The sequence below is a fragment of the Typopeltis vanoorti genome, chromosome 1 (genome assembly GCF_054136105.1).
Source record: "Typopeltis vanoorti isolate ZY-2024b chromosome 1, IOZ_Tvanoo_1.0, whole genome shotgun sequence".
NCBI classification, from domain to species: Eukaryota; Metazoa; Arthropoda; class Arachnida; order Uropygi; family Thelyphonidae; genus Typopeltis; species Typopeltis vanoorti.
Window position 1 is genome coordinate 24933318 of NC_143549.1, and position 18707 is coordinate 24952024.

General features: G+C 35.3%; 1 protein-coding gene across 1 annotated transcript in view; it reads left to right on the top strand.

Moving 5' to 3' along the window:
- The window catches only part of Gat (sodium- and chloride-dependent GABA transporter), a 159959-nt gene extending 142736 nt beyond the window's left edge, over positions 1-17223 (top strand). The window contains exons 11-13 of the mRNA XM_090396893.1: positions 920-1020; positions 8131-8298; positions 16709-17223. Coding sequence (XP_090253019.1) covers positions 920-1020; positions 8131-8298; positions 16709-16807 — 368 coding nt within the window. The 3' untranslated portion in view covers positions 16808-17223. The remainder of the gene's footprint in view (positions 1-919; positions 1021-8130; positions 8299-16708) is intronic.
- The last annotated feature ends 1484 nt before the right edge of the window (positions 17224-18707 follow it).

Below are 18707 nucleotides of genomic sequence, written 5' to 3' on the forward strand. Positions count from 1 at the left end.
AGGATAAATTGGATGTGTTAGATAGCCCAATAAGAGAAATTCAATTATTAAAGCGTCTTCTTTTTTAGTTTAGCAAGAGGTTTCGTCTTGTTCACATTTGGAAAGTAATTATAATAGATTTCATTATATAAAAGTAATATAAATTATAAAAAGTAGTTATATACAGATAGTCCCTGACTTATATAAGAGTTACGTTCCACAAACTGTACGTAAGTTGGATTTAATCTCTTTATCCGTTTGCACTCCGTATTGCTTACGTGTGTTTACAGTACGTGTATGAGGTGACGCATCAACATGTTGTAAAGGTTATTGCTGTTAGTTTCAGTCACGAATTGGGATTTTAATATTAATTATTAATGCAAAGTAATATAATAAAGTAGAAATAGTATAAGAAAATAGGGAAAAATGCTTAATTTGGCAGTTCAATCTTCCGTATGAAATTATCAAGAAATGTGAACAGTGGTTTCTTTCTTCTGTTCATAAAGCTCCCGATAGCAAGCAGAAAGTGCCATCTATTTCTCTTTGGGCTTTTAAGAACTGAGGCATTAGGATTTACGCGAATAATGAAAATATATAGCATGCGAACACTGAAAAATATGTGGCACTAAAACGCTAAAAATATGCAGCAGTAAAACATTAAAAATATAGTTCGTCTATGTTGAAACTGAGTCTGAGGAATATATATATATATATATATATATGTGTGTGTGTGTGTGTGTGTGTGTGTGTGTGTGTGTGTGTGTGTGTGTATATATATGTGTGTGTGTGTGTATATATATATATATATATATATGTGTGTGTATGTGTGTGTGTGTGTGTGTGGATATTTATTATCCTTTAATTTAAAGGATCATGAAATGTTTAAATTATGAACTAACATCTCAATAACTCTTGTTCTGATTTTTGCTTATATTTTCAGGGGTCAATCGCTACTATGAGAATCTCCATGACATACTTGGTTATTATCCTTGTCTATGGTGGAAACTGTGCTGGTTCGTGTTCACTCCTCTAGTTTGTGGGGTAAGAAACTTTTCACAAAACATTAATGATATCGATTACTAAAGAGCTGTAACATTTCAATTTTGTTAGACTTCATTAAAATTGTAAGATTTATAGGATATAGTATTTAGCACCTCCGTAGAGCAATTAAAAGAATACGAGACATCGCTTTCTTCGACTAGAAGAGAATTGAGTTTGATTCTTGACGACAGCAATCTGTATTTGGACTTTTTTAGTTGAAGTGGAGTTAGTCGATTTCATACTGAAGTAGCAGGATGTTTCAATTTTTCTTTTTTTTTTTTTAAATTGTCAAATTCCACCTAAAAAGGTTGTAAAAAACTATTGTAGAAGGCAATGTGAGTAATGTAAGAATTAGTAGGTAGAAAATGTTTTTTTTTTTAATGTCACATGACATCCCCCTAAAGTGTTAAACAAGAAAAATCAATCAATGTCATTGCCAAATACCACTCTTTTGGAAAACCCTAATAAATATTCAAGCTGGAAAGAACTTTACAAGTGCATGCCACAGTGGACTTCAAATCAACAACTTATCAATAACAGAACGAAGACTTTTTGGTGTCCTTGAAAAATTTTACGCTAAGTGCCTTTATTATTATTGTTATTATTATTAAGAGTAGAGAGAGGCTACAAATCATCCGTAGCACTTAACCAGTAGCACACAAGATATCCTGTATCAGCTCTCAAACCTTTTCTTGAATTCACTGACACTGCCTGCACTCACCGCCTCAAAAGGCAACCCATTTCAAATCCGCACAGATCTATGAGAGAAAAATGTAGCTCTCACCTTCATCTCGACTGCATTCATGCATAGCTTCCATGGATGCGCTCCCGTCATCTTTCCACCCTTCATATAATGAAAAATTCTATCCTATATAATTTTCAAACGTTTGTAAGTCTGAAACATATCACACTCTTTCTTCTGTTTGCTAGTGTCTGCAGCCTACAAATTCTCAATGTGGTTTCGTAATCTGTATTCCACAATCCCGTCCACTGTATCAGCACCATCACGTACACCAGGAAACGAAACCTGCGGGCAATAGTTCATTTGTGGTCGTATCAACACATTGTAAAGAAGAAAATGACTCCCTGATCCTTGCATATAACGGTTTGTTTAAGCATTACAATTATGATCTGAGTTTTTGCATAATGAGACCTGTGGTGTATCCATAACTATAGAATCACGCATATACCAAGTATCCTGGTATCAAAAGCACACAAGATTTGTTTTATTCGGAAGAATATTTGTTATATTCTTCCGAAGTATCTCTGAAACAAGAACTAGAACCTATCAAAGAAATAACCTTTCTAAATGGCTATAATCCAAGAATAATTCAAACAATAATTAACTGCTCTCTTATGTAACAACCAGGACAAGAAGTCCACAGGACTCCTATACCATATATTAAAGGAATCGCAGAACGTGTGACAAAAATTATGAAAAAAATTGTAAACACATCGTTACCTGCAACTCCATCAACTAAATTCATACAAAGATCCGTGTTCGCGCAATTTGTTTTGCAATGGACAAACAGAAAGATCTGTAAATATCCGTATCTCTGAACATCAAGACTACATATCACATCCGACTTACCAAACCTTACAAGTCTGGTCTGACATAATATGGAATTGGAAACACTAGCCACAGGATCCAATGGGAAACGCCAAGCTGCTACATACATCCATGTAGCAGCTTGTGAAAACACGTGTGGCCGTGTGAAAACACATCCGTGTTTTCACACGGCCACAATTCCAGCCTATTCAAATCATTCTGTAAGTATACAGCATATCATCAGCATTCCGCACGGTACACCTTGTTCTGTACCGACAGTGTGGGCAGAGCGTTTCATGGAACCCCATGATGCTTATATATTTGCATTATCAGTAAAACTCCTGTCAAATCCTTCACAATGTCATTCATATAAAGACCGAGTGACAATGGACCGAGGACGGATCCTTGTGGTATACCACTGGTCACCTTAAATCCTGCAGGCACACCACTTTTTTTTTAATATGTGAGAGTTAGCCATTCTCTTATTCACACATTTCATAATCCAATCCCATATTCTCAAATTTATATAGTCTTTTATGGTGTATCCTGTCAAAAGTCATGGCAAAGCCGAAACGTATCATGGAGAATCCATTATCTTTGTCAGAGCATTATTAAAATATGTGAATAAGTTGCTCAGATACTTTCCCTTAGTAAGTTCATGCTACTCACTCATCCAACCTTCCCTCTTCAAGGCCCACCTTTCCTAATTGGTTGTGGGGGCAGCAGCTGCAAGAGGGACTTCCAGTGATCACGATCCTCCGCCACCAAGCTCAGGTGTTCTGGTGGGACTCTCAGACGTGTCTACCCAACGTTTTGGATATAGTATCCAGCGAGTCCTTGGCCTTCCGCGTGTGCCGCCCACTCTCTAATTTTGCAAAGAGGACCTGCTGGGGAGCCTAGCTTGTGGAATACTGAACAGGTGCCCGTACCATCGTAACTGTGATCTCTCAACACGGAGAAGCAGCGGTTGAGTATTGAGGGTTTCCCAAATTGCAGAGCTTCTGACTCTATCGATTCTTGTCAGCCCAGCAACCCCTCGAAGGAACCTCATTTCAGCAGCTTGGATTCGTGTCCGCATTCTTTCGGTCATTACCCAACTCTCCTGACCATAGGTGAGGATGGGGACATAGACTGTATTGAAGACAACCAGCTTTGCCTTCTGGCTTAACTCCCGCTTCAATACTACCGAACGACCAAAGCTCCCGCAATATTGCGCTTGCTGAGCCAATTCGAGTATCTAGCGCTACTCATTGCATACTTTAAATTCTCTGTCAACCCATTTCTTTATGCGAGCACTTACCACCCTGACCAAAATCTTTCCCGCCATTTCAGAAATACTGATAGGTTGATAATTAGACATATTATTCTTTGTACTATCATTGAACAATGGAATTGTCATGTATTCTTTCCACTTCCCTGAAGTCCTCTTGGAGACTCAAATTATATAAAAAGAATAGGCAGTTCAGCTGAACAGTTGTCTAACATCTGTGCCGATATCACAAAGCCACTATTGCTGAATAACAATTCATAACATAAGTGAATAACAATTCACTTTGTGCAACATCTCTAGTATCATGTACCTGAGTTTCTTCATACAGTGAAGCAGTACCAGTGAGCTCAACACTGAATACACCAGGTTGAGAGCGTTTAGCAAAATGTCCACTCATTAATTGAACAATCTCTTCTGCTTTTGTCATCCGCATTCAGAATTATTCTTTCAGATTAATTCTTTATTTTACTTGCAGCACAACGATAAAATTCTTTTAGATTGTCTTTAGCTTGCAGGGCCAGTTTCTTTATTCACGCTTCTGGTCTGCTGCTTATAATTTTCATAACTGTCATCATCCATATACACATAGTATTCCTTTCAAATCATATTTTTTAAAGAATATCTTGCTTAATAAGATTACACATCGATATTCCTCCTACCTATTTATTCTTCGAAATTTAAGGACCCATTCTAATATTGCATCATTAAGGTACTGTATCTTTCAAATGCTTAAAAAATATCGGCATGTTCCCGTCTAGCAGCCGATACCGTGGGAAGAGCGTAGTATACTTCTCAGTTGATCATAATTTCTTGCTTTGTAGTTCATCATATAACCTTCATCTACTTAGCCATTCTCGAGTCAGTACACTACAGCATAATCACTGTCACCAAGCAGAATCGTCACGTAAGAATAATCCAATCTAACACTCTTTGAACTCATGTTCTTTCTGTCACATGCTACTTGAGGAAGTTTTCTCGCAACAGCTCACTAAATTCGGTTTCATTCTTCTCATCAGATTTCGCGAGAAGAATGATTACCTAGTTAGTGCTCAAATAATTAAAATCACACATGATGATTACTCGTTTCGTACTCATCTTGTTATTTGGTCGTTACTAGTAACCAATTGATTCCACCTCACAACAGGTGGTTTAATCACTACCACATCGAAAATTGTTATTTCTGCTGCAGTCATAGCTTTCTATTCAAACTCGACTCAAATCAATAGTTCAATGTCTGTTCCCCTATCAATAGTAGTATATGACCTCCTTTCAATCCTTCTTAGAAATATTGCACCCTTTGCACTCAGTACTATGTTATCATCTCTGGTAGCCAGGTCTCACTAATGCCAACAATGTGAAGCCTCAACGCATTAATCAAGTCAACAAGCTCTATCTCCCTTTTTCCTGATGCTCCTGGCATTCATGTATGTAAAGAATAAAATAAAATATCCCGCTGGCACTCTTCTGACACCGGCGCCCTTAGCAGGTGTCTCAATGCATGCATCCCAACGCGATGCATGCATTGAGATGGTTCTTTCTATAAAGCCAAAAAACTACTCTGTAATGTAATTCATGTACAGAGTGACAAGAGTTTCCTTCCTGAAACTCGTTTTTCATCCACGAAACAAGTAAACTAGTTATGCTAGTAATAGTACAATGAGTAATTTGTCTTCATAGTTTCAGCTGCTTGGCGTGATTTCAACTAAACCAAACAAAACATCATAAAGGTTTTGTAATCCCAGCAAGGACGCGGGAAATATTTTATACCAATTTCAGATAGGAAAGAAAGAAAGATTTTTATTCTGCTAAACAAAGTAAATAATGGAAACACATTTCAGTCCATTCTGGGCTACACGTAGCCTCGGATACCTCGCAGTTAACTTTAAAGAGTCAACAGACGATTTTTTTCGTTGCCCTATGTGAAGTTTCATTCTGCTTACTAGAAGTCTGAAGTTGTTTGAAAAAGTTTCATGTTTGTTCCCTAGAGCAGAGTTTCAGGGTGATCTGTTTATCAGCTCATTCACAGTACTAAATGTGTTATAGGAGTAGTAAATTTTTATGGATTGAATTGGCATAAAAATAATTATTATAATTTAAGTAACCATAAATGCCACAATAGCTACTATGATAGATTATAATGTTACCTATTTTATTCTTTTAATGTCAATTTAAAAACACCTTTTGCAGTTCCATACAAAAGCAGCTGAAAAAATTCATCCTGTTTTTAGGACAAAAGTTGCTGAGTTGAAATATTTCTAGATAAACAATGAAAAAAAAAATTTCCCACTACATGATATACTGTACAAACGCAGCGTTGTGAGGAGGAAGGAACTGTTATGCTCCGTTCACGAATCCAAGACAGTGAGTTTAACTGAAGCATTTACGTAACGCTATTGTTACTACCATTTTCATTTCCAGTTGCACCCTGGCTGATGATCCAATAGGCGGGTAGTAGAGGAGTAAGCGGTTAATCATAGACCAGCAGCTAAGTTAATCTGTACTTTCGTTTATAACAATTATCTTGATGTATACACAAATTATAGCAGCAGGAATATCGTGATCTCGATGCACCTCTTTATTTACGAATAACAACGATGCTAAATAAGAACTTATCGCCTTAGTTACAGCAACGTTAAAGTATTGAAAATTAATTTAGCAAGAGAGAGAGAGAGAGAGAGAGAGAGGGGGGGAGGGGTTAAGCAGTGGATGTTGAATCAGACAGGTAAAACAAGACCCGTAATCTCGGATCCAATCCAAGACCGGCTAATTAGAAATACTTTAAACGAAGAACAACATAAATTTCGAGATTAAATGAGGGAATTGCAGAAGGAGGATAGGCGGTATCAGAAAAGGAAAAGAAACTCTGGGGAATGAAAGAGTTAAAAAAAAAGCAGCATAGTCTAAAAACATTTTCATGAGCTCATAATGACTTTGCCAGATGATGATGGAATTGTTTATAATGGAAAAAGGTATAAAAAGAAATAAAGAGAAAAAGCTGGGCATAATTTTCGCATGGACAGAAGGAATATATTAAGAGGAACGAAAAAATAATTCCGATTAATGAAGAACAGATGAATAAGCAACGAGAAACCTAGTTATTCATTTTATTAAATGGTCATTGAAAATCTTGTGACTACAGAGGGAGGTTAAGATAATGTTGGCAATTATTTCAGAAATAGTTGAACAAAGATGAAAGCAATAGTGAAATAAACTGCAATATACAGAAGTGAATCAATAATAAGGAAATACGCCCTGCAAAGATTGAATAATTATTAAGGAGAAGTGAAGAATGGAAAATCCTCTGGGATAAATTATTTGCCTTTTGAATTGAATAATTGCCTTGCTGCAAATATGCGGCACGTGATGACTGCAACAAGGAAATTTTTCTCCAAATATATAAAGAATTCAAGGAAGCAATGTAGTAAATGTATCTGTAGTCCTAGAATAGAGTTAAGGGAAACCTTGAGATTAGGAATATATTGGGACGAAGGTGTTTAAAAAATTCTTGTAACTTGCTTTCAATGCTTCGGATATAACGAGAAGGAATTCAGAAACGATATCAAGAAGAATGTATAAAATTTGAGGGGAGAGGGTAAGAGAACAGACCCATACCCTTAACACAAAAGCTGGACAGTGTAAGAACATCTTAAAATACCACAATTGTTCCACGCCATCATTTTTAATAAATCGTTTTAGGGATAAACCATTTTAAATGTTTGCTGTTCTGTGGGTTTGCAGACGGCGCATGTAATTTGTTCAATACATTTCACAACCACCAGAATAAAGGTCGATAGATTTTCATACACGTTTGAGTCATGCAAAAGATGCAATAAATATATAGCGCGTGGGCACTAAAAATCCTACTCGATGCAATGCAGTGTTTTCCAAAGAAAGAAATCGTCATGATATCCGACCATGCAGACCCTACAGAATACGATGGTTCTTTTGGAAAAGGGGATGAGCTGTGGAGTGAGCCGGAAATCGCCATATTTATCAAAACGCGTCAATCGTAAAAGCACATGAAATGATTAGGAGAAAGTCTCGACAGATAGATAGAAAGAGAGAAAGAGAGAGAGAGAGAGAGAGAGAGAGAGAGAGAATTAAGAAAGGAGAATTAATACAAAATGTTTATTAACATTTCATTTCGTTTCGCTTCACACATATTGTTGTATTAATACTATTTGTGATGTTCACTTATTAATATAAATATTCATACCATTTAAGACACAATATTTTTTTTTTAAATATCATGTATATTAATATTCTTTTTTTTTTAAATGCCTTCCTCCAGGGGGTATTCTTTTTCAGCTTGATACAGTACAAACGGCTGGATTACATTGGTTACATCTACCCGTGGTGGGGAGAATTTATTGGCTGGCTGCTAGCTTTGTCTTCCATGATGTGCATTCCTCTTTACGCCATCTATAAGTACGTCACCACACCAGGAGACTTCCGCCAGGTAGAACACGTTTATTTGAATATACTACGTATAACAATGTCTATTTTTCATTGGTTGTGGTGTGTGTGTGTGTGTGTGTGTGTGTGTGTGTGTGTGTGTGTGTGTGTGTGTGTGTGTGTGTGTGTGTGTGTGTGTGTGTGTGTGTGTGTGTGTGTGTGTGTGTGTGTGTGTGTGTGTGTGTGTGTGTGTGTGTGTGTGTTTAACACAAATCATCAATAGTTTACTAGAATTGAAGTGCAACGTTTGACTCCAGGTGCTGTGACTAAGTGAGAGCTGACTACTGTCTTGCACGACAAATTCAAGACGTACAAAGTAAAATGAAAACTTCTTTCTGTTATTTTACGCCAATTAATATGAGTTTTTAATCCACAATCTGTAAATAAACCCAAGAGGCATCATTCATTTGGAGAAGACACATAATTAGTAATTACAGAGTCATTTAAGAGTCAAAGCTAGATAAGTAGGAGGAGCCGTAGCCATTAAGGAATGCAGAGAAGCGATTGGAGTTTCCGATGTTATATCTAATCCTAACTTTTTCTTTGTGCGACATGTTAGTAAACATCCATCACGAGCAAGTGGGAAGTACCCACTTTCCTCTGTTTTTGTCAGAATCCAAAGGAGCATTCGCTACTGGAAGTCACCTACTGGAACAAATCCCAAATCGCTATCAGCAGAATTCAAAATAAAAACCATCAAGGTAAGAAATATCTAAACAGAAAAAGAAATCGAGCTGACAGAAGAAGAATGAGAGATAACGTCCAGATAATGATTTTTAATAATAATACTATTTTTATTGATCTCTAAAATATTTACAGAATCTATATACTATAATCATTTTGAGTGATATTCCAACATATTATTTTAGAAAGTTCAGAACTAGTGTGCATATATGGTTCATTTAGTACATTACATTTCAATAAAAACTTTTTAATATTTTTACTCATATATTATGGACTTACAACAACAACAACAACAATAACAATAATAATAATAATTAATTAATTAATAAAAGTACAAAAAAGTTTTTAAAAATGGTGTGGTAAATATTGTTGGCAAAGGGAAATAAAAATAACTTAAAAAATTAATGACCGGTCTCCCTTCTACCGGTTTCGAAAATATTCGACTCTTCAAATTTTTGGACAAAAACAACCTTTTTTCAAAGAATCACTTTGATTTCAAACTAACATAGTATTTTTAGATCTATACAAAGCTTTTTGACATTGTATCACATGAAATGTTAATAAAAAAAATAAATAAAAAAAATAGAACTCATAGGAATACCAGGTACTGCCCTAAACTGGCTCAAAAATTACTGTTTTTTTCACCTTATGAGATGCACTTTTGTACCTCAAATTTATCTGAAAATTAGGATGCGTCATCCTAATTTTCAGATAAATCAGACAAACCGGTGCATCTTAAGGTGCGTCATCCCTTGTCGGTAATGCGTGATCAGTATTTGTATAATTTGTATAATTGCAATATTCGTTTTACAACCGTACAACGAATAGTTGTACGGTTGTAAAACGAATCTAATTTTTTTTATAATCCATAGATTCTACGGAGCACAGACATAGCTCTACGATTGCGTTCAAGCGTAGTGATTGAGTACACCAAAAAAGAATGGCATTAGGACAACAATGCGACACTTTCGGTCTCCGCCTACAGAAAAAATGGCACGAATTTGGAGGAAACAAGAGCAGCAATTAATAGAAGCAAATTATAAAATACACAATCTCCGCATAAAACCGATAAAATGACCAGAAATTGAAAATGAATTAAAAACTTGGATAATGGGTCAAAAATCAGATTGCTGCGTATCTATAAAAATGTTTATTCAACGGGCAAAATTATTGGCAACAGAAAGAAATATCATCGATTTTACAGGGTCGTTATCATGGTGCTTTAGATTTATGAAGAGAAATGATTTATGCAAGCGTGCAAAAACGCAAATATCATAAAAGATGCCAGACAAATTCGAAAATAAATTTATTGAATTTCACAGATAAATAATAGACCCTGTCATGTTGTACCATCAAATTCGACATGAAAAACACGATGCATTCAATACAATGGCGCATCTTATACGACAAAAAAAATATATATATATATATATATATAGATTAGACATGATAAAGGCGACATGAAAACGGGCGAAAAAAGATATCCTTGAAGTATGGAGTAATTACTTTGAAACATTGCTGAAACAAGCAGTGATAATAGCACAGTGTTAAAAAACACTCAACAGGCATACAGTCAGGAATACATATACATACTTGAAGTAGAAAAAGCCATGATTCAAAGGCTTGAAATGTGGAAAGGCAGCAGGAGAGTAGATGATATTCGACCAGAAATGCTGAAGTATGGTGGTATAAAAGTCTTATAGTGGCTGCACTGCATAGTTCAGAAAGCCTGTACAGAGGGACGAATTCCCGATGATTGGAGTAGAGCTCTCATAGTACCCATATATAAAAAGGGAAATAAAACTGAATGTGAGAATTACAGAGGTATTTCCCTACTGAGCGTTCCTGGCAAGATCTATGCAAGTATACTTGAGAAACGGTTGAGAAGAATTGTGGAAGAAAAGCTTGGTGAAGAACAAGCTGGATTCAGGCCAAATAGAGGCTGTCAGGATCAGATCTTCACTTTACGACAAATAGTGGAGAAATCTAATCAGCTAACGCCTTTTTTTGATTCCCGTATATAGGGAGTAGGAAAGCATGGGAATATAACAAAGATCTGTATTTAAGTTTTGTCCATCTGGAATACGGCACTTAAATGCTAGATCACAAATTGTAAAAATAGACAAAGCTACAGCAGTTCCAAAACGGTAGACTGTGGTGTACCACAAGAAATTATCTGTCTTAGGACAAATTTTATTTAGTATTTATTTCAATGACCTGCAGTCTTAAACTAAACGATAAAATAAGCATTTTTGCTTGTGATGTAGTTCTAATTTTCCCTACGAACACAACTGAACAAATTGAAGCCATAGCGAATGCTGATAATTTAAACAAAATGGTTTGTCAAATAAACTCAGTCTGAATGTTTCAAAAACTAAATATGTAAATTTTAATTTGCGAAATACAAATAAAATGAACTTCATTGCACAATTATTTTTTGTGTGATTGGAATTGCAGGACAAATTCAAACTGCAACTACAGAAATAGAAAAAGTCAATGCAATAAATTGAGTGTAATTTAATTTGGAAACCGCAAATCACTGATGTAGTAAATAAAGTAAGGCTTATGTTAAACAGACTTTACTACCTAACTAGATTCTTAAATTTAAATATGTTAAAAATAGTATTATAATATATTATTAAATAAATGCCAGCAAAGGTTGGTCGATTGGTAGAGCCTCTGCTACTAATGGCTCACTCAAAACGTTAAGCAAGTTTAAGCGCGATTAGTAGTTGGAAGGAGTTCAATCGTTCGATGCTGTTGGCACACTCTCCCTCGGTGAGTCTTTGGACTCCCTGGAGGTGTCACACAATAATAATAATATTATTATTAAATAATATATTTAATAATAATATTACTAAATATTATTATATTCTGCATGGATTCAAAGCACACTACAAAATAAATAAAAAAAATAAATCAGCTAACGCCTTTTATTCCCTAATAGGGAGTAGGCGAGGCCTTTATACCCTATCTAGCTTTTGGAAAGTGAGTGGGCAGTTCAATCTCCAACGGTAGCCAATCAGGAATAGCTGACCCATCTCTATCACTAATTATAGGTGGCTACTGATGAAGAGACCCGCAAACAAATGCTTCCATCTCTTGGTACCTAACCCTAACAGGATATGTTATTGTATGAAATAATGTGAGTATAACTAAGGTCTATTTTCTTGAGTTTACGGGACGCAAAACCTGCTTGCCCGTGCCAGAGATCGATAACTTGGGAATCGGTCGAAGATAGGCTTAGAAAAAGTGTTCCTCCAGTCGACGAGTAGACTTGTACCTAGGTTTAACTTCGAGCGGCCAAGCGAAGAGGACTCAAGCGCCACTTCCACTGAGCTACACAGGCCATCAAAGTGGTATTTTAAATTAAGGAGGAATCTATCGCATTGCGCTGAAATTTCTAGTTTCGACTCAGAATTAGCTAATTCAAATCTTAACTAGAAACAAATACAAGGATACTGCAGCGTGCAATAAATATACCATACTAAACATACTACACCTTAGATATTTATATGCTTATAAGGCACTGCTACTCATAAAGAACGACAACGAATACGTAAATATCAAACAAGATGATTTTTTTAGTAGACAGAAGGGCCTAAAATATAGTTCCCAAAGCAAATAAAGAAGCAATACACAAACATTATACTTATTTAGTATCGAAAATATTCAATACACTGTGACCTTTAACAATAAGAAATGAAACTAACTCAAACAACTACGAAACTCTAATGAAAAAATATTTATTTTCTCACAGAAATGGCTGTTCAAAATAATCGTATAAATCAAGGTTTCCCAAACTTTTTTTTCTGTGGCTCCGATTATTTTAATACTTCATCTTCGTGACCCACTAAATTTTTTATGGACAATAGGTAAAATAAAACAGATTTGAACTTTCATAGAGTTTTAATTTTTTATATAAGGTACACGTAACCAATAAATACAAAAAAAAAACACCAATACGCACTCTCTCGATGCTTAACTCAAACTGAACAAGCAGAGTGAGTATGTGGCGGGTGACTAAAATAAACGCCAGACCGCCAAACGATTCGGCAGGCGGCGCGGTTGCCGCTGCGTAGCCTCGCCATTCGTTGAGCTACTTTATCGCGAACCAAGAGACTGTGAAATGGCGATCCGGACGAGGATTATATTAATATAATTATATTAATATAATCCTCGTTTTTTGTTTCTATTAATTAAATTATTTATTCATTAGTCCCGCTTAAACGCTATTTACTTGTATTTTAGAGTTTCGTGGAAAAAAAAAGAAAACCCAAAAGAAACACATAGGTTTTCGAGAGTTTTTCAGGCCACCTGGCATTTAACTTTCGTGACCCAGTGCCGGGTAGTGACCCACCATTTGGGAAACGCTGGTATAAATGATTGGTTTTAGCATGTTTGTATCGAAAGATCCAGTTTCAGTGTAAAATGAAAAAATGGAAATGCTATTTAACTACTTTGTTTTATTTTGTTCCAAAAACCTAATTAATATTATGCAACTTTTTCTGTACATATTAGCATGGCTCCTGTGAGTTTATTATTATATTAATATAATAATACCTAATATGTATATTATATAGATGTACATATGTATATAATGATGATGCATTACATTACTTTTTTTATAACTTCATACATATCGTCGTTATTTGGACGAGCTATTGCTCTTAGGTTACACAAATGATTGTTCAAAATTTTGTACTATAATATGAAGCCTAAAATAAATGGTGTTCTTCTTCTTCTTCCTAACATGGATTTTAGGTCAGGTTGTCTGTTCCGGTCTCATGAAATCTTTTTCTTGGTGTTCAGATTCTTTTTTTCCCACTTATTTTATATTTGTATAATATAATATTAGTTTGCTGTTGTCCATTCGATTTAAATGTTCTATCCATTTTTGTTTATACTGTCCTAAGTAGTAATTAATTGGTTTTATATTCAGGGGCTGTAAAACTTTTTTCATTTGTTTTATGGCCACACTTGGTATATCCAGCTGTTTTTCTGAGAAATTTCATTTCTGCTGTTTGAATTCGTTTTCCATCTTTCTTTTTTATGTATGTTTCGCTTCCAATAAATGGTCTTGAAAGGACAAAGAAGAATTAAACCGGAGAGACTATAAGATGTTGTATTCGGAGAAATGCCTAGTGATCACAGAAAGAAAAGAGTAGCAATCACCATTAATCAGAAAGATAACACTTCTTGAATGACAAGCAATGTCATGTAGAATGCGCGAAGAGATTTCAAATTTGAATTTGGAAATTAAACAGGCAGACTTATTCGTACCTATTGTTTAACAGAAAGTTCTACTTAGGAAGAGGTTGAGAAATTTGTTGAGTCGTTAGAAAAGACAGTGACATAAAGAAGAAAAGAAAAAGAAAACTCCAGCGCTTGTTCGAAATCTAAGTAACAGTACAGGAAATGAATATCAGGAATAATGAACTGTCGAGAAAATTAGGAGAAAATAGCAAAACGAATAATAATGGTAAGCACCCACTGTTCAGGATATTAACTAGTCATTACCAATACCATGTTCAAACATAAATATGTGCACAGATTCACATGGGAGAAGCCACAAGAAATAATTCTTATTGATCATATTACTATTAGAGTAATGATATGTTCACTCTGATACAGGATATAAAAATATCCACGGGATTTGAAATGCAGGAAGTGGGGGGGGTCCTGTTTGAGAAGGATATTACACTCTCTAACAAAAGTCTGTCATATTCTGAATAAGAAATACAAAAGTATAGGATTATTAATCTTAGAGTGGAATTTTACATAGGTACAGGGTCTATAAATGGGTACTTTTGATGCTGTCTGGAAAGAGATTGAGAGGTATAAAATTGACATCATGGGAATTACAGAGACTTCTGAATTACAGGGAATTATTCAGAAGGTGACTCAAAGCATCATGGGGTAGCTGTTACGCTGAAGACAGTTCAGGCAAGAACCCTTCTTAGTTATAATCCCGTTAATGACAGAATACTTTATATTAGACTGAAGGCTCATATTACCAATGTGTAAACGTGGCAGTTTATGTACCAATCACAGATAGGCCTAATGAAGAGAGTGAAGAATTCTATGAAAACGTAAAGATTGTTTTGGACAATCTTTACGTTTTCAAGGAGAGATCTGCTATCAAGGAGAGATGTACTACTTTACATCTTGGGGGACTTTAATGCACAAGTGGGAAAGGATATGAGAGTTAAGCCTGAGTGTGACATGTTTGGTCTGGATGAATGTAACACCTGTGGTGAAAAACTGTTGGAATTTGCCCATGCTAACAGACTAGTTATTACCAATACCTGCTTCCACAAACACCAAGGACGGACCTATACTTCGATATCTAATATTGATAGGTGAAGGCACCAGACTGATTACATTGTGGATCTTCAAAGGTGGAAGACACAGAAAATTTGGAGGAGCCCTCTCACCAAGAAAGTTACTATATGGAACCTCCTCCACTTAGGCATGACGTTGAAAGAGCAGTTAAACAGCTTAGCGGCAATAAGGTCCCCGGTGCAGACAGAATCTCAGCAGAGTTAATTAAAGATAAAGAATGGAGGGATAAGTGTTTTATACATTGAGAAACAAGCAGGTTTTAGGAAAGATAAGGGTACCAGAGATCAGATCCTTGCCCTTAGACAAATCGTGAAATTTATAAAGAATTTAGACTCCCTATGGTAATGTTTCACGGACTGCTCTAAAGCTTTTGACTGTGTTCAGCATGTGAAACTATGGGAAGTAATGAAAATAATGAATTTTCCTCAACACACTATCAGGTTGATAGCCAACTTGTACAGGGAGAAAGGAGCCACTGTAAGAATAGCTGTTGAATTAACTGATCCGCTTCAGGTTGGAAAGGGGGGTTAGGCAAAGATCCCTACTTTCTCTTCACTTGTTTAGAATCTCTGCTGAGGACATAATACGTGTAGCATTGAATGAGCTCAAGACAGGATAGGTTGTAGATTAATCAGTAATCTGAGACATGCTGATGATACAGTACTCCTTTGTAATGACAAGAAAAAACTGAACAGGGAAACTCCTGAGAAACACGATAATACCTTAAGGGAGAAAGAATTGAGGAAGTCAGCAAGTTCGAGTACCTGGAATCCATTATTAATGTGAAGAATTGCTATTCAGAAGACGTTAGAAGAAAATTAGAGATGGGCTAGAACTTGAAGGATGGAGCTACTCTCCACGGGAACAATGAGGATTTTGGCTGCATCTGTTTTTCCAACAGCAACTTATGGATTTGAGACTAGGAATGTACAGAAGTCTGATAGGAAAAGGATTGCTGCTTTTGAGATGTGGTGTTACAAAAGGCTGTTGAGGATATCATATACTGAAAGGTGGACAAATAGATTGATGCTAGAAAGGATCAGTAGAACTTTAAGGCTCCTTAAGGATATTGACAGAAGAAAGTTGAAATACCTCCGATTCATTGAAAGGATAGAAAGAGGGCTCCTAAAAACAGTAATATAAGGTATAGTTCTTTGGAAAATAGGAAGGGGTAGACCGTCAGTGGGATGAATGGACGGTGTGTCTGTAATAATAATGTATTAATAACAATACATTATTATTATTGCATTATTTTATCCCATTTTGGAAACAAAAATATCAGTGAAATATTTTTTTTTAAAAAATGTAAATTAAGAGAGACTTCTTAAGTATACCTTAAACAAAAAAAACTAATGAAATTATATGAAATTTTTCTGTATTTTTAGCGCTGTAAAGACTTGTTCCGACCAGATATCAACATTCAAGAGGAGATTCGGGCCAGAAAACTTCGTGAAGATGGCATAACTACGGTAACAACACTGTAGACTATTCTAATCGAAACCTCAACCGTTACCTTGTCACTTTTACACTCCGTTTTTCACCTTGTTCAGAATCTGATGCCAAAGAGTACTGAGAGATGGTAGCGCTAGTGCAAGTAAGAAGACTGCCATGCATAGGCTTGCAAAACTGGGGGTTCTGATATTTCGCCTACCTGAACTCTGTATGAAATTAATTGCTGCAGGAAGATACCATCAAAATAGTTATTTAGTAAAATAATTTCAACTACCATATCATCTGTAGACTGACATGCTTGATTTCCTGTAGACCAATTATTGGAGCTTTTTTTTTTCTTTTTTTGTGACCATGGATGCTCTTACACGAACTGTAAAATTCCAATCGACAGTAAATCCAATTATAAAAACATTTTCTCTAGTCGCATTCACCAAATCATTTAGATCTCACTCTAAATGGTAATCCATTATATGAGTACTCTAATTAAAATAAGATATATAAATATATATATTTATAAAAACCTTGACAGGAATATTAGGCTTAATGTTTTGCTCTTGTATATTGTGCGTGTGCTTGAATTTTTTTTATATTACAAAAGACAATTCATTTTTATGTAGATCTGTCAAATGTTGATCAATGTAAGTACGCTTATATAGAGCTGATATTGTATAAAGAAACTGTCTGTCTTGTACAGAATTCCATTTCTAGGCATTGTCATATTTCTAGCTGTAGGGTTGTTACGCTAATACTCTGTGAAGCTCTCTCTGTGGTTCTAAAGCAAAACTGGAAAGCACTGAAGTGCATTCCTGACAAAAAATCCTTGTCTTCCTTTTCAAAAACTGCATCTAAAGTGGAATACGATCGTATATCCACGTGCATCTGCTTAGGATTGCAGATTGCTTGGGTAAACGGAAACAACAGACAGACAGAAAAACAGTTAACATTAGCGACATGCAGGAAATAGTTTGACGTCTATTAATCTGATTAACCCCCATTAAATCTTTTAATTTTTATCATATATCACATAGGTGTAACACGAGTATTGAACTGGAAAGGAATCCTTTTAAGATACCTAGAAGTACACGATCGTTTATTAACTCTGCATTTATTTCAATAGCATTATTTTAAAACTGAATGACTATTAATTATTAGAATTCTTTTAGCATCTGTTTTTCCCCTTGGGATTATCGCTTTAAAATTATTGTTTCATTTAAGTTTGAATTCTTAGATCTTTTAAATTTTTTAATCTTTGAATTCTTCTTTTTCCTATATAATAATGACAATAATAAAAAGGACAGGTGTGTTAAATAGGTTTCGTGTCTTAATACTCTAGCAACTGGAAACCTAAATGGAGTTACTATGAGCAGTTTTGTAGCCGTGTGTACTTGCATTTGTGTATTTGGATCCCAGATGTAGTGCATGTAGATTTAGTATTTGATGTGCAAAGCGCACAAGTCTCAGCTAACTGTTGTACGTGTTCATCTAAAGAGCCCATTTTGCTACTAAAAACAATGAATAACAACAATCTTGTCTTCCAATAGGCCATTCAGTTCATCATTAGAAATAATGGCTTCGGCTTCTGGCCTAAATATTAGTAGCTTGTAGTATTATTAGTATCTAAATATTAGTAGCTTATATTGTAGCTTTTATAAGAGCGTAGTATTATCTTCCATATTCTCTTTTGAAGCAAGAATGTGTCTGGTCTTACATAAATGCCTTATGAAAATGTGATGGTTTTTATCGGTCATTTCAACATATTTTTATTATGCTTCCGTTGCAAGAAGTACCATAATATCCTTTCTATTATTAAAAGGCAATTTCGTTCAGCTAGTATTTTTTATATGAATTTAAACACACGATTCTTTTATAAACATACAAATTATCCTAAGTTTTCGATTACACGTGTCCCTCTTTTATCAAACGTAACAACGC